The sequence below is a fragment of the Galeopterus variegatus genome, unplaced genomic scaffold, assembly GCF_000696425.1.
Source record: "Galeopterus variegatus unplaced genomic scaffold, G_variegatus-3.0.2 Scaffold429, whole genome shotgun sequence".
NCBI classification, from domain to species: Eukaryota; Metazoa; Chordata; class Mammalia; order Dermoptera; family Cynocephalidae; genus Galeopterus; species Galeopterus variegatus.
Genome location: NW_007726540.1, coordinates 441,309 through 464,432, shown reverse-complemented (window position 1 = coordinate 464,432; position 23,124 = coordinate 441,309). Strand labels below are relative to the sequence as shown.

Here is a 23,124-nt window from a genome sequence, read left to right as displayed (position 1 = left end):
TTTGTACATTTTACATGGAAGCCAGAACCAACAATATCAGAAGTGGAATTTATTGAAGTATAATTTAATGGAGACCCACAGAACTGTGTGACTAAGCTCAAGTTCTGTTTTACTGCATTTTACCCTTAGAATTAGCATATAGAACAAAGCCAAACTATTATCTATTTGCCTCAGAAAAGCATACCCTGAATTCTCTGAAAATACTGCAACTTACTAAAAAAAGCACTGAAGACGTCTAAAGGAAACAGATATAGCCTGGGAGTTTTCAATCCCATCAGTTTAGTGTGGAGCTGCCTCTGTTCACCTCCCCCTGTTTCCTGCCAGACATCCAGACAATAAAAGAATTTGTACAGCTGGAAGAACAGGAGGAAAAGCCAAAAACAGAGTAAGGGCTTCTATGGGAGGCAGGAGAAGCAGCAAGCAGGCAACATCTGGGGATATTTAAAACTGTGAAACAAATCCTAATTTATTTCTGACTTGTAAAAAAATGCATAATGTAGCATGTAAAATGGCGAGAGGAACAATTTTCTTCAGGTCAATTAAGTACAACCGATGAGACAGAGGATCTCCAATGGTTTCAAACTAAGAAAAAAATTTTAAGAAAAGCATAAACGATCTTGTTCACAAATCTGTGTGTTTCTGCACAGCACTGCTACAACGCACAACACTGCTTTAAATAGGATTACACCACCCTTGCAGTCAGAAGTACAGAAAAACACCTCTGGGGTGAGAGAGGGGGAACTGCTGGCAAGGAAACATCTGCTGGTAAGACTTCAGCTGCTCTCCTGCGAGCCACGTTCCTAATGCCTTAGTCGGATATCTTGCAGTCAGCGAAATCGTGAAGTTATGTTTCTGACACCACTTTTCCATTCTCTTCAACCTCATTGGAGAATGGCTCTCCAGAGCAAATAATTTTAATCCACTAATAATTCCATCGGCCCAGGTTTACCTTGACAAGCTCCTGTGCGGATGTTTGGAATGAAGCCCCGGCGGCAGGGATGAGGCTGGGCAGGACACATCTCACAGGGGTGGCCCCAGGCGCGGCCGATGGTGGCACAGCACAGTGTCTTGGTGCAGACAATCCCGCTGAGCTGTCCCTGGCACATCTGGTTGCTGACCACAGTAAAACACGGGCCTGTCCTGTAATCTGGAAATAAAGAATAAGAATCCCATGAAAGTCCAGAAAAGCAAGAGCCATCACGCAGAGGAACAGCTGTGCTCAATCTTGCTGGACTCCAAATTAAGAAATGGATTTCCGGGATGGAATTGTGCATCACTGAATCTGTGCCAAGCATTGGGCAGACCATTCAACCTCTGAATCCACTTTCCTCATCTACAACATGGGGATGAAAACATCAGTTCCTATCCACTTTGAAGATGCCGTTGCAAGAATCAGATGCACTAGTGGAAAACTCTTTCCAACTGAGAGTTGCTGTACAAATATAACATAGTAATATTACTATCCACTCATTCTCTCAAGGAAATGTATCAGTGCCTACACTGAATCAGCCCCTGTGCCTGATACAGGTGCTTCAGTGATTAAAAGAGAACAATTCCCTGCCCTCACAGAACTTACAGCCTATTGAGGTTGGAGCAAACAAAGAATTTCAAAACTTTCAATTAGGTAAGTAGTAGCACCTTCTTCCTGGGACTTCCTTGAACAGAAGAAATAGTTATCTGTTTCTTTCGGATTGGGCCCATCTTATCTCAAATACAAAAACAAGAAAACAAACAAATTTTTTTTAAAAATTTACCCATACAAAACACATCAGGTATTTAATACAAGGAGTGATGACACTGGTCTGAAATTATTGTAACCCCTGGGCAAAGGGATCATCTTAAAGCAAAGAAGGATAAACTAAGGCCACAAGAGAATTGCCAAGAACAGTCTTACTGGATATAAGATCTGCCTCCTTTTTTTTTTTTTTTTGCTAGAGGGAGAAAATCAATCTGGGCTTAGCAACCAACAAACAAGAAAGATTAAGATGTAGCGAGCACAGAGGACCAAACCCAGGCTGTCCTCAAAGCCTCACGTGTGAGAGAAATCAGGGTCTTAATACCCCTTTCTGTTCCACAGTGGCCTCAACAGAAAAGGGAGGCTGGGCTGGCGCAGGACTCATGGAATCCCATCTACCACCTGACAGCTGCATGGTTCCTCACGTCATTTTCAGAAGTGCACAGGTAGAGTATTCCCTGTGAGTCTGTGGATGGACTAAAGGATCCCAATAAGTTCCTCTCACCACTGAATTCAGTTTTATGAAAACCACTGGTTGTGCTAATGAAACCACTGGGTTATGTTTTCGATTTTACTTTCTTCTCTCTTTAAGTAGTTCACTGGACACAGACATGCAATTTACTAAAGACAACTCTCCATTACAATCCCGGCTAGAGTGAGCAGTCTGCACAATGAGGACATTTTGGTAATAGCTGAATCTTATCATGTGGCATCCCTCTATCCTGCATGTCCTCTCCTGTTTCCCTCCTGTCGTATCCTCACTCCAGCCCCTCCCTTGGGGCTATAACCCCATCTGCTTACTGCATCTCTGCTCCCCATCACTAAATGCTCTTCCTCACTCTCCCTTGCTATCTGGAACGAACCACCTCTGGTCAGTGGCATTGCAGAAACAGTACTGCCCTAATGCTGGTGCTGCAAGATCAGCCTTCTGAGGAATTCCGAAAACAAAACTCCACCCCAGTCAAGTACATCTAGGGGACCAGGCCCAAATTATGGTAGCATCTGAGAGACAGGCAGGATAGTCAAAATGTTAAGTTCCCACCTCTACATCTCCCTCCCTCCATGCCAAATTATGCTGTGCGTGTCACTCATGGGATGCAATGAGATTGTCTTAGTTTAATAGTCATATGTTAATTTTAATTGTATTATTAAAAAGTATAAATATACCAGAATCATGATTTCACAGATGTTTGCTATGATGAAGATGAATTTTCAAAATCTTTTAATTCAATTTAAAGGAAAACATTAATAAATACTAGTACAGGTGATATGCAGACCAGCCAAAACTTGTGTGGGTGATACATAAATGCCACCAGACTTACCTTTCCGGAAGACTAACCTTAGACCTTTGCTCCCCTTAAGTCTCTGCATGATCTGGCTCCACCTATATTTCCAGCCCTATCTACTGACACTTCATCAGTTTATTATTTGTCTTTTTACCTTGTTTATACATTTTTTTACTCTACTGATTCTGTTTTACTCATATATAGTCAAATTCTAGTTATATTTGAATATTTTACATAATATACCAGATTTATTCCAAACCTGCTCTCTTCTTTCATAGATACAGAGTTTAAACGCGAATACAAATATTAAATACTAAGCTGTTGCATAAAATCTCAGCCCTCATTTTGTTCCATCAATAAAGAAAAAGTCACAGCACCATGGTAGTTTGTAACAAAATCACTCATAAATGCAATAACCACGTGAGCAAAGTGAAAACTAACGTCATTTTTACATCTTAGCCTCAATTTTTCCAAATATTACCTATAGGCATATAATAATAAGTACCTGTCTGCTATACGGTTTTTCTTTCCTATTTTAATATTTTATCACGTATTTTTCTGATTCAGAATTAAATAATTATTTTAGACAATTAAGAAAAGGCAGTAACATACAAATAAGAAATATAATTGTACCTTTAAAAACCCTTGATAAACATACAGGTTATATTATCATACATAATTTTCTGTGTATGTGTGTTTTTTTTTAATCATAAAGTGAGGATTACACTAAATATGCAATTGGAATGCTGCTGTTTTTTTCACTTAACATGCCAAAAGCATTTCCCCATGTAATTAAATACCATTACAAAATATTACTTTCATTGCTGCATAATTTCCCATCAAGTTATAATATTATTCAATAATTTTCTTACTGTGTCATTTAAAGTGCTTCTAATTCTTCAATATTACACATAACATTCAGTCATCAAGATTTTTATGACTATACATATCTTACTTCTGAGACTAGAAAGACTGCAGCAGCATAATCTTTTATTTAAAAAATAAATAAAGCTTTCTATGTTAAGTAACAAGAAAGAGAATTTAGGCTTGTTTCTTTCCTGTTAATTTACTGAGATAAGTGCAAATGCTTTAATCAAACAGATTGATGCTAGCATGCTAATCTTTTTTTTAAAAAGCATAATGGAACATGAATTTTAACATATAATCCTCTCTTCAACACTATGTAAGTTTGTTTATCCTCCTCAGTTTGCCGAGATACTCTGTGGAATTATCGTACATATGAGGATTGCAAAGATTCAGGATAGATGTAAATATGGTGTTTTGTGAGTGACACCAGCAAAATCCAGGCACAATACAAAATATTAAGAAAAATCTGATTCGGGGCCGGCCCAGTGGCACACTGCTATAGTGCGCCGCTTGGGAAGCGCGGCGGCGCTCCTGCCAAGGGTTCGGGTCCCACATACGGACCGGTTCCCGCTCACTGGCTGAGCGAGGCATGGGAGCAGCACCGTGGGTTGCGATCCCATTGCCGGTCCCGGTCCGGTATGGGGGCGACACTGAGGGTTGCGATCCGTTGCCGGACATGGAAAAAGACAAAAAAACAAGGGTTCGGGTCCCACATACGGACCGGTTCCCGCTCACTGGCTGAGCGAGGCATGGGAGCAGCACCGTGGGTTGCGATCCCATTGCCGGTCCCGGTCCGGTATGGGGGCGACACTGAGGGTTGCGATCCGTTGTCGGACACGGAAAAAGACAAAAAAAAAAAAAAAAAGAAAAGAAAAATCTGATTCAGTCCTGTCTAACACTGATTCATGACTACAGAAGGGAATTCCTCATTGGTAGATCTTCATGAAAAGAAAAATAACCCTTAAGACTTTTCCAGGGTCATAACTTCTTGCTCTCATTTCAATATGAAGTAAATGGAATAAAGACGGCACTTGTCAATCCTGACTACGTGCGTTAGGCATCTCTACAGCCCATAAGGACCCATCTTCATTAAACATATTGGATAGCTGGCAAATAGTGAGAGCATGTAGAGTAGAATTTACAGACTTAACACATTTCCATGCTAGATACTTATCACCACAGAAAAAGTGACTCAGAAACAAATTAGAACTGGCTCATTAGTGCAGATTAGCAAGTGGACAAACATTTGCAGATTCATATTTTCAATAAAAATTGCTGATTGCAGAGGGAGAGGCATAATCTGGATGAAATAGATTTGGATTTAAAAACCTCATGGGAAGTAAATGCTGTATTAACTTGGTTTTTAAGTGTCATTCCGATTTGGCAGCATGTGCTTTTGTCCTGTGCTTCATTTAGATTGCCAAAGTTACACTATTTGGGGTCCCACACTCCAACCACAGAAAGAAATCTGCCCACACTCCCAATTCCTGACTAATAATCCAATTATGTACAATTATTCCCATAGTACTTATGTGATAGCTAAATTCACTCCTTTTTTTTTTTTTTAGATAGTCCCAGCACTAGACTAGATGCGGAATGTGTTTAATCCAATGCTTGTGTAATGTCTGACTCATTCCTGCTTCAATGTAAATCATTATTCCTAATGCAACTAAAATATAGTATTAGAAATACTTTCTATTTGCAAATTGCTCTACAATCACTTCCTTATAAGACCTTCAGGAACTAAGGCTACAGGCCAAGCCTTTCCAAAATTAAAATGCAATTTTAATTGTTTTTAACTGGCTTACTTCTAGTGTGGCTAGTTCATGGGAAATTCGGCATCTCCATGTTCCCATTCTGAGTGGTTAGCTCAAGGATTGCTCTGCAGTCCCATTAGATTTGGCTTCAAGGCTTGGGCTCTGACCACCATGTGTCTGCAGCTTCTTTTTTTTTTTTTTTTTTCCTTTTTGTCTTTTTCCATGTCCGGCAACGGATTGCAACCCTCAGTGTCGCCCCCGCACCGGACCGGGACCGGCAACGGGATCGCAACCCCCGGCGTTGCTCCCGCACCTCGCTCAGCCAGTGAGCGGGAACCGGTCTGTATGTGGGATCCGAACCCTCGGCGGGAGCGCCGCCACGCTTCCCAAGCGGCGCACCATCCAGTGCGCCACCGGGCCGGCCTTGTGTCTGCAGCTTCTGATCCTCATCTCATTCCCAGCTCTACAGCTCAGAATGCTGTGGTCTACAGCACTATTTTACTTTCATTCGTAATCAGACTTCACTCTGAAGCAAATGCATCCTTTACAGGGAGAGAATATTTATTCTGTGGTACAATGAATTCTTGTCATTCCTGCCCAGTCACTAAACCACAAACTGCAGGGAAGGCACAAGGATATAATTTGGGGCACTAGGCTCCAATTATTTTAAATCCTTTTCATAAAAATTACAAACAAAAGAATGAGATATCAATTTATCCATGACAGACAGGGTCACGGCACACTTATTCCTCCCAGGTAGGTTGGCCTGGGACACATTAGGCTCCTAATGTGTGGAATTTCAATACAACTTTCTGAGGAAGGGGTTCAGAGAACTTTTAGTCTAAGGAAAATTAAAGCAAAGAAGTTCCATCATCATAATCAATCCCATAACGTTGTTACTTCTTACTTCAGTTATTCTTAACCTTAGGATACAACAGAATCACTTGGGGAGCTTTTTCAAAATGCTGATGCCTGGGCCTCACCTTGTTCTCTACCAGGCCTTCCCCATGAAATTCAATTCAGTAGGTATGGCACGACAAAGGTATGCATATTTTGCAAAAGCTCCCTCAAAGGTGATTTTTGCCCTCTAGGGCTCTAAATTGTATCTCTCTGTCTCTCTCTTTCTCTCTCCCCCCCCTTTATTAAGGAGTGCTTATGTCGCATGATTAATTGGAGATATTTGCAAGATAGCTGACTGTTTATTTGAAAGTCTAACCTTGTAAACATGAGATAGCCATAAACTGAGATCACTACTGCTCAACATACCCACTATCTCACAACTAGGACTGACATTCTAATCATGGCAACACAGTATTCATTTCCACAGCATTGCACTGATGATGAGTCACTTAATCATGGTCTTTATTAATTATATTACAATTAATTATACTAAACACAAACTCACCAAACCAAACAACAGCCAAAATTTAAGAAGGCTGTATATCTTGATGGCAGAAAAATTTTTTAAGAAGGCAGATCACCCACTTCTGCACTGTCCTAATGGTTAACTGAATTCCCATTTCCACACTCTTCCCTTCTAGAGTTACAAAGCACACTGATATACATGACCTCACACCACTACCGTGAGCTTGTAAGTGGATGTAATTCCTGGGGGATTCTCCAATTGGGGCCCAAATACAATGATCACACTTAGCATCAGTAACACCAAAAGTTGACTCTTAATTTCCTCCAAAATTGCACTATCACAGACCACTTTGAAACCCTTCCAGGACTCCTATTTTGATAAATATGAAGTACTAAACATTAGATAGAGTTTCTTGCCAAAATAGTCAAACTTTAGTCTGTTAAGTTTCCAGACATAACTTCCAGCTGAAAGAAAATACAGGGATTGGGCCGGCCCGGTGGCGCACTGCGATGGTGCGCCGCTTGGGAAGCGCGGCGGCGCTCCCGCCGAGGGTTCGGATCCCACATACAGACCAGTTCCTGCTCACTGGCTGAGCGAAGTGCGGGAGCAACACCGAGGGTTGCGATCCCGTTGCCAGTCCCGGTCCGGTACGGGGGCGACACTGAGGGTTGCGATCCGTTGCCGGACACGGAAAAGGACAAAAAAAAAAAAAAAAAGAAAGAAAAGAAAAGAAAATACAGGGATAGAAGAATAAGATAAATAACACCACAAGGAAAATCAGAAAACCCAAAATGTGTGTGACATTTTCTAAGGCAACTGTCTTGAACTTTTCCAAAAGTAAATGACCCCTCCATCCCCCCCCAAAAAAAGATAGATTATTTTAGATTAAAAACCATGATTACCAAACCCTGATTAGATACTGTTTATAAAAGAGACAATTTGGGAAATTTTCAATGGACTGGATATTACATGATATTGTGGAATTGTTGCTTTCTTAGGTGTGATAATGGTATTATGATTATATGCAAGAACGTCCTTATTGTTTAGAGGACAAGTGTCGTGATGTATGCAACTTAATTTTCAAATGATTCAGTAAAACAGATGGACAACAAATATATATTTTTAATATATTTTTATATATATTTATACACTTTGTATATATTATATATGCAAACATATATATATACACATATGTATATACACAGAGCTAATATGTGTATAAAAGTGGGAAAATGTTAACAATTATTTCATATAGGTGGAAGATATATGGTATACTTTATATTATTCTTTCATCTTTAATGTAAGTTTGAATTTTTCATGATAAAAGTTCTAGAAGGGGGTTTGAGAATTCTTTTCAGGGCTACTTTCACTATGCAGTGTTGCCACTCCCATTTTATCCGTGCTACATGAATTTTTTTAATGACAAAATGTTTCAAATATACTTTTTAATCTATGCATTTATATAAGGTACTGTAAGTTTACTTATTTAACATGGTCTATGCAATGTTATTTTTTAAAATAGGACCTTTTGGAAAAATCTACCAAACTGCATTATGCAAAATGTTTATCTTTAAGCAGCTGCACCTGAGGTATGGCTTTATTGTAACTAAATATTTTTTAAAAGTACTTTAGAAAAAAGCATAGAAATACACACTGAACTTGTTAATATTTTCCCTGATTTCTAACTTCTTTAATTCATATGTTAAAAGTATTACCACTATAAACTTAAATGTAAATATCATTCAAAACTGCAGAAACAAGGTGATTTGTTGTACACCTTTTAACCTAACCTGCAGACTAAGCAATTCACCAAAATTCAGATTGTAGTTCTGTGGGACCCAATTATGTGTGGCAGCAATTCAACTACAGAAAATTGTTACCACATTTTATTCTGTTCCATGATGAAGAAAACAGTAAGAAATCTTGTTCAGGGTAAGAGAATATCTCATTTCAAAATAATCATTTACCTAACATTATTTGTTCCTTCACTATAAATTCTACAAGTCATTACCGACTTTCATTTTCCCCCAAAGTTATCTCTAAAATACCTTTACTAGAAAAAACCATAAGTAGGGGAATGGGTGGAAGTCAAACCCTGGTTTAGGTGACATATTTACCATGAAGATGATAAAATCATAGAGAACGCCTTCATTTTTAACAGTCTGCAAGTTCCCCTTCAAAGAACCAGTTGGCTCTGATTTATTCACTTTTAAAATGGTTTGTATGAAGTGCCACGTTAAAACAAACTCTGCAGTTTTACCACAGAGCATCAGCTATTAAACAGCAAGAGAAAAACAACATTATATAACAATTTGACTTATTGGTTCTTTTGTATTTTCTTCAAAGCCATCAAACATAAAACATTCTCTACTATCCAAAAGCAAGATTAACAGAATAAGAGTACAAGGTCCTATGATCAATGATACTAAATATAAAAATTGCCAGGGACAACATACTCTTAGATCAACCTGTATATCTCAAAAGGGCCTTGTACTATTGTTTATGCATAAGTACTACCAAAGGTAAAATCTATTTCTGAAGGGTTCTAATAGTATGTTGTATCATTAAATTATTTTTATAAATGGGATTTTCAGTAGCAGGCCAATATCAACATTGAATACTGTATATACAGAGTGTAAAAGCCTATGTTAGTAAAGCAGCAATAATTGATTAGGTCTTCTTGATTCATTCCTGGTAGTTTGTATGTGTACAGAAATTTATCCATCTCCACCAGGTTTTCAAATTTGTTGGCATATAGTTGTTCATAGTAATCTCTAATGATTCTTTGTATTTCGGAGGTATCAGTTATGATGTCTCCTTTTTCATTTCTGATTTTTGTTTTTTAGGTCTTCTCTCTTCTTTTTTATAATTAGTCTAACTAATGGTTTGTCTTTTTCTTTATCCTCTCAAAAAACCAACTTTTTCTTTCATTGTATTGCATTTCATTTAGTTCTGCTCTGATTTTAATTATTTCTTTCCATCTGTTAACTTTGGGATTTGCCAATAACAAGCAAAAAGACTGAAACAGTAATCAGAAATCTTCCAACAAAGAAAAGCCCAGGACTGGATGGCTTCACTGCTTAATTCTGCCAAACTTTTAAAGAGGAATTAACACCAATTCTCTCCAAACTATTCCAAAAAACTGAAACAGAGGCCCTTCTCTCAAACTCATTCTATGAGGCCAGCATCACCCTGATACCAAAATCAGACACAGATACAATAAAAAAAGAAAACTATAGGCCAATATCCTGATGAACTTAGACACAAAAATCCTCAACAAAAAACTAGCAAACAGAATACAGCAACACATCAAAAAGATTATAAACCGTGATCAAGAGGGATTCATCCTAGGGAAGCAAGGATGGTTCAACATAAGGCAAATCAATAGATGTGATATACCACATCAACAAAATCAAGACAAAAACCATGTGATCATCTCAGTAGATACAGAAAAAGCATTTGACAAAATTCATCATTCCTTCATGATAAAGACTCTCAACTAGTTAGGTACAAAAGGAAGGTATCTCAACACAATAAAAGCCATATACAACAAACCCACTGCCAATATCATCCTGAATAATAAAAAAGCTTTCAGCTTTTCCTCTACAAACAGGAACAAGGATGCTTGCTCTCACCACTCCTATTTAACATAATATTTGAAGTACTAGCCAGAGCAATTAAACAAGAGAAGGAAATAAAGGGCATCCAAATAGGAAAAGACAAAGTCAAATTGTCCCTTTTTGCAGATGACATGATTCTATATATAGAAAACCCAAGAGACTCTACCAAAAAAGTCTTAGAGCTGATAAACAAATTCAGCAAGCTTGTGGGGTACAAAAATCAATATACAAAAATCAGTAGCATTTTTATACTCCAACAATAAACTGGAAGAAAAAGAAATCAAGAAAGCAAGCCCATTCACAATAGTCACCAAAAAAATACCTAGGAATATATCTAATCAAGGAGATGAAAGATCTCTACAGTGAGGACTACAAATCATTGCTGAAAGAAATTAAAGAGGACACAGAAAGGTGGAAAGACATTCCATGCTCTTGGATTAGAAGAATCAATATAGTGAAAATGTCCATACTACCCAAAGCCATCTACAGATTCAATGCGATCCCCATCAAAATACCAATGACACTCTTCACAGAAACAGAAAAAACAATCCTAACATTCACACAGAACAACAAAAGACTCCAAACAGCCAAAGCAATCTTGAGCAAAAAAAGTAAAGCTGCATTACACTTCCTAACGTCAAATTATATTACAAATCTATAGTGACCAAAATAGCATGGTACTGGCATAAAACAAACACACAGACCAATGAAACAGGATAGAGAACCCAGAAATCATCTCACATATTTACACACAACTGGTATTCAACAAGGGCACTGAGAACATAGAATGGGGAAAGAAGAGCCTCTTCAATAAATGGTGCTGAGAAAACTAGATATTCATACATAGAAAGATGAAACGATCCACACCTTTCACATATACCAAACTCAACTCAAAATGGATTAAAGACTTAAATATAAGACCTGAAACTTTAAAATTCCTAGAAGAAAACGGGGGAAACACTCCAGATGTAGGACTGGGCAAAGACTTTATGAATAAGACCCCAAAAGCACAGGCAACAAAAGAAAAAATAAAAAAATGGAATTATATCAAACTAAAAAGCTTCTGCACAGCAAAGGAAACAATCAACAGAGCACAAAGATAACCTACAGAATGGGAGAAAATATTTGCAAACTATGCATCTGAAAAAGGATTAATATCTAGAATATACAAAGAGCCGAAACACCTTTACAGTAAAATAAATAAACAAATGAATAAATAATCCAATTTAAAAATGGCAATTCTCAAAGGAGGACATACAAAAGGCCAACAGGTATATGAAAAAAAATGCTCAACACATAACTAATCATCAAGGAAATGCAAATCAAAACCAGTTTGAGATACCCCTCACCCCAGTTAGACTGGCTATCATAAAAAAGACAGAGAACAACAAATGCTGGCAAGGATGTGAAAAAAGGGGAACCTTCTTACACTGTTGATGGGACTGTAAATTAGTACAGCCATTATGGAGAACTATATGGAGGTTCCTCAAACAACTACAAATAGAACTACGATATGGTCCAGCAATCCCACTACTGGGTTTATATCCAGAGGACTGGACATCATCATGTCGAAAGGATACCTGCACTCCCATGTTTATCACAGCTCTATACAATAGACAGACTATGGAACCACCTAAATGTCCATTGATGGATGACTGGTTAAGGAAAATGTGGTATATATACACAATGGAATACTACTCAGCCATAAAAAAGAATGAAATTCTGCCATTTGTAACAACATAGATGAGTCTGGAGAAAATTATGTTAAGTGAAACAACCCAGGTGAAGAAAGAGAAATACCACATTCTCACTCATAAGTGGGAGCTGAATCCATAAATAAAAAAATAAACGAGAAAGAGAGAGAGAGAAAAACAACAATCACGATATGTTGAACGTTTAGAAAGAGAGAAAATAACTATGGTTATTAGAGGTGGAAAAGGGGGGGAGGATGGCAGGGGCACAGGGAGGGGGGATTAATGAGAGATTGGTTAACAGACACAGGGAAGGATTACGTATTGTAGTGACGAATAAGCTAACTATCTTGATCTGACCATCACACATTGTACACAACTATTAAAAGCCAACTTTGTACCCCACAAATATATAACAAATTATCTTAAAAAAATAAATTGATTAAAAATATCCCACTGCAGATTCCACTAATACAAAAGTACTTCGAAAAGTTCGTGGAAAAATATGTTAATACAAATAAGTTAATATGAATCTTTCCATGAACTTTTTTTTTTTTTTTTCCTTTTTTTTGTCTTTTTTCGTGACCGGCAACGGATCGCAACCCTCAGTGTCACGCCCGTACTGGACCGGGACTGGCAACGGGATCGCAACCCTCGGTGTTGTGCCCGCACCTCGCTCAGCCAGTGAGCGGCCGGTCTGTATGTGGGATCCGAACCCTCGGCAGGAGCGCCGGGCGCACTGTAGCAGTGCGCCACCAGGCCAGCCCTTTCCGTGAACTTTTTGAAGCACTTTCATATGAGGTACCCAGAGTAGTCAAATTCATAGAGACAGCAGTAGAATGGTGGTTGCCAGGGACTTGGGCAAGGTAGGAATGGGTAGTTATTGTTTAATGGGTACAGAGTTTCAGTTTGGAAAGGTGAAAAAGTTGTGGAGGTGGGAGGTGGTGACGGCTGCACAACAATGTGAATGTAGTTAATGCCACTGAACTGTACGCCTAAAAATAGTTGATGGTAAATTTTACATTATGGGTACTTTAGCACAATTTTTAAAATCCCAGTGCATATAATTTTATTTTATTTTGACTTCAATGCTTGGGTTCAAAGAGTAAATTCACAATTGCAAAATGGAATCAAGCTTTCTTTATTCATTCAACAAATATATTTTGAGCTATTCTGCTGTGCTTTATAAGTGAGCAGCACAGCATAAAGTCTCTGCTCACATAGAGTTTGCAATCTGGTGGAGGAGGTAGTCAATAAATAGGTAAATACTTTTAAAATAGTTTGAAATTTGAGGTTGTGATTTAGTCTACAATGAAATAAGCATGCTGCTGCAATAGAGAGTAATTGGGGATACCTACACCTTGGTAAGGGTTATCAGGGAAGACTTCTTTGAGGAGATGACATGTAAACTGAAGCCTAAAGGATGAGAACAAGCCAGCTATACAAAATGTAGGCAAGTGCTTTCCAGGTATGGGAGACAGCAAGAACAGTGGTCCTGAACTGGAGACAGCCTGGCTTCGCTGGGTATGAGAGAAGGCAGCTGTGACCAGCACTTTAAGAGCAGAAGGAGCTGCGAGGTTGGGTCATTAGCAGGGCCTGGATTATACAGTACATTCCAGGCCATGGTAAGGAGTTGGATTTGGCTCTAGGTTCAACAAGATGCCAGTGAAAACATGTTGCATAATTTTGAAAGAGCATTGCTTAAAGGGCTCAAGAGTGGAACTGGGAACGCTTGCAGGGGGGCTACTAAAGGAAAGTTGGTGGTGGCTTGGCAAGGGTGGTGGCCTAGAAATGGAGGAAAGCCAGCAGGAGGGGATGCGCCTGGGGTAGAACCGACAACACTTGATGGATTGGACATGAAGAGTGAGGGAAACTGAAAGGACAGGGATGGCTGTTGGGTTTCTGGCTTCTGTAGCTGGATATATGGCCAGCGATTTACTGAAATGGGGAAACCGAGGGGAGATTAGTCTCTAGCTACTAATAATCAATATAAAAGCTCTTCACATCTTCACAATAAAGTACCTAGTGTAGGCCAGGTGATTTGAATTGATAAGGCCGGCCCTGAATAAAACGATGTTGTCTGTAAATCTCAATCTATTAAAACAAAACCTGCGTATAATGAAATATCTTGACCTGTGTTTTTTCACTAAATTTCTTTTCCTTCCCTTCCTCTTTGTGAGCAAGCATTTACTCATATCATATTCAGATACAAGTGTTTATACATAAATGTTATGGTTGAGATTCCTACTTCAAACACATTTGGCCAGTTCTCACAGAAACCTGAGTGTTAAGTACACATCGCCCAGACTGACAATATCTGCTGGAATCCTGGTGTGGTGGGTGGGATCTCCCCCAGAGGAACTTCATTGCTGATTTCATAAATGAGAGGGCACAGGAATCCAAGACCACTAGCATGCTAGCTGCCAGCCCTGAGTTCATGCTACAGGAAATAGAAACACACCACATTCCAGTGATATCATGGATTCTGAGAGACCTGGTGGAAAACTTAAAGCAAGGACAAAAGTTCAGCCATTACTAACCACAACTAAGAAATATCTCATATTTATGTATTTATATATATGAGCTTTATACATATATTTATATATATTAATTTTTCGTAATATCGAGACAGATGAACAGCAGTGAGATAGTTTAGATGCACTGGTTGGCAAGTGGTATTTTTGAACTGGCTTTTTACCAAATATGCATGTGCTTTGCTTATGGCTATGTGGTACACAGGTCGTTCATAAGTTCTCTCTATCTCTCTCTTTATCTCTCTTTCTCCTTCCTACCCACATGCACACACCAGTGAAGTATGCTGACGTACCATCAGGTAGTTCTCAAGGTGGCCTTCCTATTCTCAGAACTTTTCTTTGGAAGAAAATGTCTGGTGAATGAAAAATTCCTGAGACTGTGTCCAACTCAGGGCCTGGCACTGAACTCAACTAAAGAAAGACAAGTTGGAAGAAAACACAGGCATTACTCAGAACACGTGAATGAACTGTGCGAAAGACAGGCACAGAGCTGAGGGGACAGGAGAGGCGACAGTCCCCAAACCCAATTATGTACATTTAATTAGTCGACAAAAGAAGGTTCCTGACAAAAATCCATTCATGCTCAGATATTAAAATGTGATATAAGATTGATTTTGGGGAGACCAAAGATGTCTTTAGACATCGGAACCCCAGAACTGGGTTTTTCCTGTCATCTTTTTTTTTTTTCCTTTAAATTTTTATTTTGTCAATATACAATGTGGTTGATTATTATGGCCCATCACCGAATCCTCCCTCCCTCCTCCCTCTCCCCCCTCCCACCCAACAATGTCCTTTAAGATCTGCTTCATTTTTAAGATCTGCTCCATGGACTGAGAATGTGTCACTAACGGGACAATCATGGTTGTCTCTTGGCAGCTTCACTAGAACATTTGGATGTTCTGGGCCACTTACATGTTTTGTGAGTGATGATTGTTTTATGGCATAGAATATCAATTACAGCAATATGCATCCTGCTCCTTGGAATTAATAAATATGTCCCAGATATCCCAGGTGAATAATCTGAAGAGCTAAATACGAATATTGTATTATAGGTAGATAGGCCAGTCTAGTTTTAGCTTAGTTTTGCCCAGTGGAACCAGTAGGAGAATGGTGTATGGCTCAGAAACTTGCATTCTAGTGAACTGGAAAAAAATTTAAAGTTGTTCCTGCGGCTATGAGGTCTACAACTATTAAATCGTATACTGTCTAAACACTAACAGGGCACTGTGTTACTCTGTTCCTTCTTACTACTTACTAGAGATTTACATCAGCTTGGCCAGACACTGGGGTTTCATCTAAGGCAGTTAGTTAGATATGTGTGGAAAGTGTATATGGTTAGAAAATAATAAGACACAGCATTAAAAGTGGTTTAACATGCCCCAAGAGGCAAGCCAAACACCACAATTTTCTCCAACTGTGGAAGAAAAAACAACTTGAGCCAGACTTTAGCTCTCTGGATGTATTAACAGGTCTACACTGTATTCCCCTGGATATTTACGAAACATGTTAATGATAATTAAAATTGAATTTTCCAAACCTTTAAGGGTAAAAGTTAGGAACATAATATCAATGACCTTGGGAAGGGTTATAATTCAATATACATCATATTCACCATCCTGGGATCTGACTACTGATATTCAAAATTCACAACTCCTGAATGGAACAAGTGTTCTTAGGCTCTATGCTCATGTGAATGTCCTCCGCTCAAATGTATTTTCCATTTTCTGCAGTAATTTTATGGCTAAAAGGCAGTTCTGCTGGCCTATCAGAATTTACATTTCTCTGGTCAGGGGTTCTTAACTTGACAACCACAGTTTGGACTCAATGGGTCCAAAGATGCCCTGAAATTATATATAAATCACATATACAAGTTTGATAGATCTGCACGTGGTTAAATGGGCAATCACGTGTTCTCTTCCAGAAATTTGGAATTGGGATTGAGGAGCATTGGTCCTTGCCTCTGAAGGTGCTGAAACCTCAGGTAATGTTACCTCCAGAGCTGTGGGGCAGCATGTACACCCCACATGCAGGAAAAAGGGACAAGGTCTGCAGGGAGGAGCAGGGACAGAGACCATGTGGCTCCAGAGAGAGACAGAGAGCACTGGGTTCCTGCTTCCAGCCCTCAGTAAGGTCCTGCTGTACTACCTGCCCTTGGGTTTCTTAGAACCAGGGACACCCTGAGTTCCTGATAACAAATTTCCCCTCCTACTTAAACTAGTTTCATTACTTGCAACTGATGGAATTTGACCCAATACAGTGTGTGCATTTGTTCCTTTTTGGAGAAGGAAAGTCCACAGCTTTAATCAGATTCTTAAGTGTCCATGGCTCAAAAAAAAGCTAATAAACCTTTGTACTATTTAATAGCAAGTAATTAATGAGTGTGGTGCTACTTAGGTAACTTACCCAGATTTATCAGAAAGAGTTTTATATTTTCTTTTCATTCTCAAAGGAAGGTAAAAGAAAATAAACCCAATTAGTAACACAAGCACAAACAAAACCCACTCCAGCTCTCCCCTTCCCCCACTTGTAACTCGAGAGGGGCCGCAGAGAAACAAACTAGTGTGAAAGTTAACACGGCCACCTAGACATCATAGCTAACCCTTAGTAACACACAAAGTTCTAGTTGATTTTCCCCAAACTGCAGCAGGCATTTGTTGATGGTTGCAGGGCGCCTGTTCAGGCAGGACACAGCACAGGGAAAGGGCTGTGGGCGAGGCCTATGTGCCGGTCTCAGCTCAGCAGCCAACTTGCCGCGCATCTCGAGTTAGACGCTCCACCTGTCTGTGAACCATTCAGATGCCCACGTGTTTCAGCTGGCCTGGGCTGGGAAGGCAGCAGCCAGGTTAGGGAAAGATTGTTTCCAACTGCAGAAAGGGCAGAGTGTGTAGAAAGACACGTCTGACAGGACCTCGTTTTGGCACCAGACTTGCTACTCCCACACTTCTTATTTTGGTGAAGGGCATCCCACAGCCCAGGTCACCAGGCCACAAACCTAGGGTATGTGTCAGAAGAGGGGGAAGGTCACAGTATCCCTTATGCCCCACACTTAGTCACCTGTAAAAGTGACCACCTCGACAGCTTCTTTATCTGCCCCTCCTCCAAAACTCAACTGTCCTGCCTTAGTGGAGACCCCATTTCCCCTCACCCTGTAGGAGTGAACCTAACTTAAGTTAGGCCCTAAGGCACTTTGTGACACGCTCCCTGCCCAGCTTCGTCTCTGGCTTCCCCTTAACTACAGTCCCTCTCCAGTGACACTGTGGCTCCTCAACTCATGGCACTGTTTCTTATCCACATGTTTTTGCAAATGCCATTTCCTCTACCTGGAATGCCTATCCTCCCTCTATTTCAGCAAATTCCTCCTCCTGGAAGTCTTCTCCACTTTCTCCTTCCCTCCTCTGCGGTACTAATTATACTCCACAGGAACCACTGATTTATATGATATCTTTCACCAGGTTGTGAGCCTTAAGAATAAATATTTTGTCTTATTATAATGTGTATCCTCAGGGCCTAGAATAATTGTTTGTGGGCCCATAATAAACACTCACGTTCTTATGGATGAATGAATGAATGAATGAATATGACAAATGACATACCTTTAAATTAGCCTAAATCCCTAATCTTTTGCACTACTCATTCTCTTTGCTAGAAGGAGAATTAACTACTTGTGATTTCATGAATTTATCATGCTGATTTGAATCCTGGGACTCTGATTATCAATGTAGCACTGAGCATATTTACCCACTGAGTCAGTTTTCTCTACCTCCTAGGGTTGCATGAGTAGAAAATAATACCATGTACATAAAATACTTACCATAGTCCCTAACCCTCCTAATTTTCCTCTCCTCCCATACATGCCATGCCTACAGATATATTGGTTATATATATACAGATACACAGCTATATACAGCCAATATATTCTCCTACTCTTAAAAACAGACAATGCCACTGACCCATAGTCTACAGGACACGCACCTTTTAATCTGTTCTGCTAGGCTAATAGATTTAAGTTATTGTACTCATTTGCTTGATCCTCTCATGGGAGCAATAGTTGGGATTTGCAAAATAGACAAACATGACATGCAGATCAAGTCTAAGCCTAGATTCATGAAGACCTTGCTCTGAGCAAGTCAAAAAACACAGGTGGACAGCTGATCCACTCCTTCCACAATCACTGTCTCCCTAGCCATCTTCCAGCTGGGAGCAGACATGTGCCCAGGTTTGGTCTTGCAAGTGGAGGGCTGCAGTCAAAAAAGCTTTTAATTCCCCGAGAAAATGAGACACACCCATCTGGATTACCCCCTTGCCCTTTATCTCTTTCATCCTTCTAGAAAGATGTGAGCCTAGAGGTGCATCAGCCAACTTGCAATTATGAGGACAGAAGTACATGCACTTAGGATGGTAAAACACAAAGAAAGTAGAGCCTCCATCCTCGATGACATTTTTGAGCAGCTGAGTCACCATCAACTACCATCCACCTCCAGACTCATTTTTGACATGAAGATTAACCCCTGTTTGTTAAAGCCACTGTGGTTTGGTTTTCTATTACTTCCATCCAAATTTGCTGCTAACTGAGACACCAAGTGCATGGATTTTGTTGTCATTTGACATATATATCAGTGAATGATCCAAGAGTAAGACATCACATTTCTGAAATTTGCATGCAGCATGTATTTTAAAGAATGAGAGCAAAAAGATTGAGCAAAGTAGGTCAAGTGCATCAACAAATTTTACTCAAATGCAAATGAGAATTCCAGCTATTCCACGAACTCATATTTTGAAAACCAACTTAATTTTCCTTCCTCGTAACTGGGTAAGGTGTCTAATGTTGGGATATGACTCAATTCTGATAAATTGTCTTAAAACACTGTGCTCTGATGTACTCTACATTTTAAAAATTAAATCAACATAGAAATGGTCATATGCATCATTACTGCCATAGGAGTTTACTGCCAGCTCTCATTTGTAATTTACACTCCATTTTTAAAAATAAGCTATTTTAGGGCCGGCCCGGTGGCACACTGCTACAGTGTGCCGCTTGGGAGCACGGTGGCGCTCCCGCCGAGGGTTCAGATCCCACATACAGACCGGTTCCTGCTCACTGGCTGAGTGAGGTGTGGGAGCAACACCAAGGGTTGCGATCCCATTGCCGGTCCCGGTTCGGTACAGGCACGACACTGAGGGTTGCGATCCGTTGCCGGACACGAAAAAGACAAAAAAAAAAAAAAGCTATTTTAATTAATACCTCTGTTAGATGATGATGTTCCTCTAATCTATTTTCTAAATAGTTGAGAGATTTTAGATGTGATATACCCCATATACTACCCTCAACTGAAAATAAAGATCACTATCCCCTCCCCTAGGTTCCCAAATGTTAGGTATTTGATTTGTTACCATAACATCATAAAAATATAAACAAATATATTGGACATATGGAAATAATGGAATTCTGGAGTTATTCCCAAACAGTGGCCAATTTCAAACTATACATCAATAATAATGGATTGAGAAAAAAGCAAGAACTATGTAAATGGGTAGGGAGACACTGGAGGGGCACTGAAAGGCAATTACTGCATTCACAGCAACATGGAGAACTATTCAATCTTTAAACAGGGTAACTGTACTGACACTTTATGCAAACACAGATGGCTTGTAAAACAGTAAAAACAAGTCTTCGCTTTATAATCTATTGTTTTGGCTCTGAGAAGGGGAAAGGAAAGGGTGGTAAGTAAACTTATATCATACTATTCTTTCCTCTCCCTTCTCTTCACTCTGTGAGTGTGAGAGGAACCATTTCTTAAAATCCCAGATGTTGTTGTTAATTTGAAAAGATTCATCCAGACCTTGGAAAGTCTCCTGATGACAAGTATGATTTGAGAGAAATGTTGAGCCCTTTAATACAGGAAATTCCATAATTATGAGCTGGTTGTGCTTCAAACGTTTATGTATAAGATGAGCGTTGGAATCTCTCATTTTAGAACTGGAAAGAAACTTACAGAAGAAGAGGGATAAAAACGAACATTTATGGAGCACGGTGCCGGCCACTTTTAACATGTTGTCTCACTTAATTCTCACAACAATTCTCTGAGGGAGACTTTTGCCCCATTTTACAAAACAGGAAACTGAGGCTCAGAATAAAGTGAAGAAACTTGCCCAATGTTACGCGAAGAGTAAGTGGCAGAATGAATATTCAAATTTTGATGTTTCTGATTCTAAAACTTGTGCTTTCCCTAGTACTTTGCCTCTCTTAAATAGATCATACACAAGAGTGCATTAAAACTCAGAGAGGTGAAGTCATTTTCTCAGTGTCACAAAACCAATTAATGGCAGGTAGAATTAGAACTTAGATATTTCAAATCTCAAATCAGCCTCTGTCTGTTTACTTCATGCTTCCTCTTCAGTCTCATTTCTAGTTCCTGGACCCCAGGATTAAATCACAGCCCTCAAGACTAAAGGAATGTTCATTATCAGCTTCAGAGGCCTCGCTCTTGAGTTATATTTAAACCCTCATTGCAGCATTAGAGTCTTGCTTGCATGAAATGCAAATTTTCCCAATTTTGTTTTCATAAGTATATTCACTGTAAACTAAGATAACACAGAAACAAATTTGGTGTCAGCTGAAAAATATACGTATTAAAATTTACAGCACAGGTTACCTCTCTGGGGAGAAGCAGGAGATAGAGCAGGGAAGCACAAATAGGTATTGGCAATGCTCACAGTGTTTCAGTTGGGCTGTGTGCATTCTTTTATTAGCACTGTAACTAACACATGTATGACACACATTCTTTAATTCTGTCATACAGTGCATGGAAAAAGTATTATAAATAAAAAAGCTAAGCCACATACACATTATATCTGTAAACTGAGACAGAAGCATCTCGTATACCTGTGTGACTGTGAGTAAATTATTTACTCTCTGATCCTCAGTTTTCTTAATGATAAATAGAGAGAATAATGGGTAGAATGTTTGTCAGAATTACATGAGATGAAGGCTGTAAAATATTTAATCTTGTGTCTAAGTGTAACTCTTTCTATTCTCTGACAGTGATACTGTGAATAGAAATCTTTTTACCTAAGACATAGTTTGATTGGTTTCCTCAATATAAGGTAGAATTGGCCTTTATTTGTTCAGTACTTGAATATAAGGCTATGTTCAGGTATTATGTAGTATGTCCTTCTTAAACACGGCACGCCAAGATGATGTGTACATTTCACAACTGTTCCTTCACAGCTTGTTCCCTGCCTTGCCCCTTTCCTCTGTTCCCTCCTTGATCCAAGACTAAACTGTCCCAGCACTGAAAATCTGTGCTCGGTTAAAGGCTGTCATGCTAATCCCGGCTGCTCATAATTGAGGAGCATGCCCAACTCCCTTTACCCAGCATGAGCGTCTAGAGCACTGATCCACCTCCTCAGACTCACCCCACCCATGTCTACACACACAGTTGAAATCTGGGAAGATTATTTGGCATTGTCTGTACTACCCAAGAACATGTCTGGTTGCCTCATCCCAGAATGCCCTTCCCCCTTCAAAAGCCTCTCATCCTTCAAGACCAAACTTAAACACTGCATTTTGGAGGAAGCCTGTCCAATTCATCAATCAAAATAAATATCTTCATCTTCTGAGCTCCATGGCTGATTGGCTGTACATTGCCTATTTGGCAGTAACACCATTTGGCCTGTGGTACAGAGAGAAGCATATAGGTCATGGGCTACTAGACAATACATTCCCTCTGAGGAGAGACAGTTTATCTCTTATTTATCTCTCAATTCTGATCCTCTATCCGTAACTGCTGAGAACCAGAGACAATATATGTCTGTTGAACCAAACTATTAACTGGGTACAAAAATTGTTCTTGTTTCTCTTTGGGCCATGCACAACTACCAACAATTACACACATTCCTTAGATGAGTTCATGTGAAGTTAATTAGACAAGTTAATTAATTCTCTAACTCAGCAGGTTATCAGAACTGAATGTACCCAACTCCTCTAAATGCAAAGATAATAAACAGGCTTTGGCCTCCTACCTTTCTAAAGGGGGTCTCTAAAAGAAACTTTTCACTATCTCTATGACTCTAATGTCTCCCAAATAGAAGATTCTATGCTAAAAGGCTGTTCCAAAGTAGTAATATACCTAACCTCCATAACTACCTTATACCTCAAAGACGATTTTGCTCTACAGCATCCCAGGGGAAAATGCTTCATCTATGAAGTTAATTTTTTACCCTCATAGATCACATCCCATCCATGCACAATTCTGCCATTTAGTGGGG

At 39.4% G+C, this 23,124-nt stretch overlaps 1 protein-coding gene across 1 annotated transcript in view; it reads right to left on the bottom strand.

Annotated features, from left to right (window-relative positions):
* Positions 1-23,124, bottom strand: part of FBN1 (fibrillin 1) — a 252,128-nt gene that overhangs the window by 137,201 nt on the left and 91,803 nt on the right. The window contains exon 6 of the mRNA XM_008568659.1: positions 950-1,147. Within this exon, the coding sequence (XP_008566881.1) occupies positions 950-1,147 (198 nt within the window). The remainder of the gene's footprint in view (positions 1-949; positions 1,148-23,124) is intronic.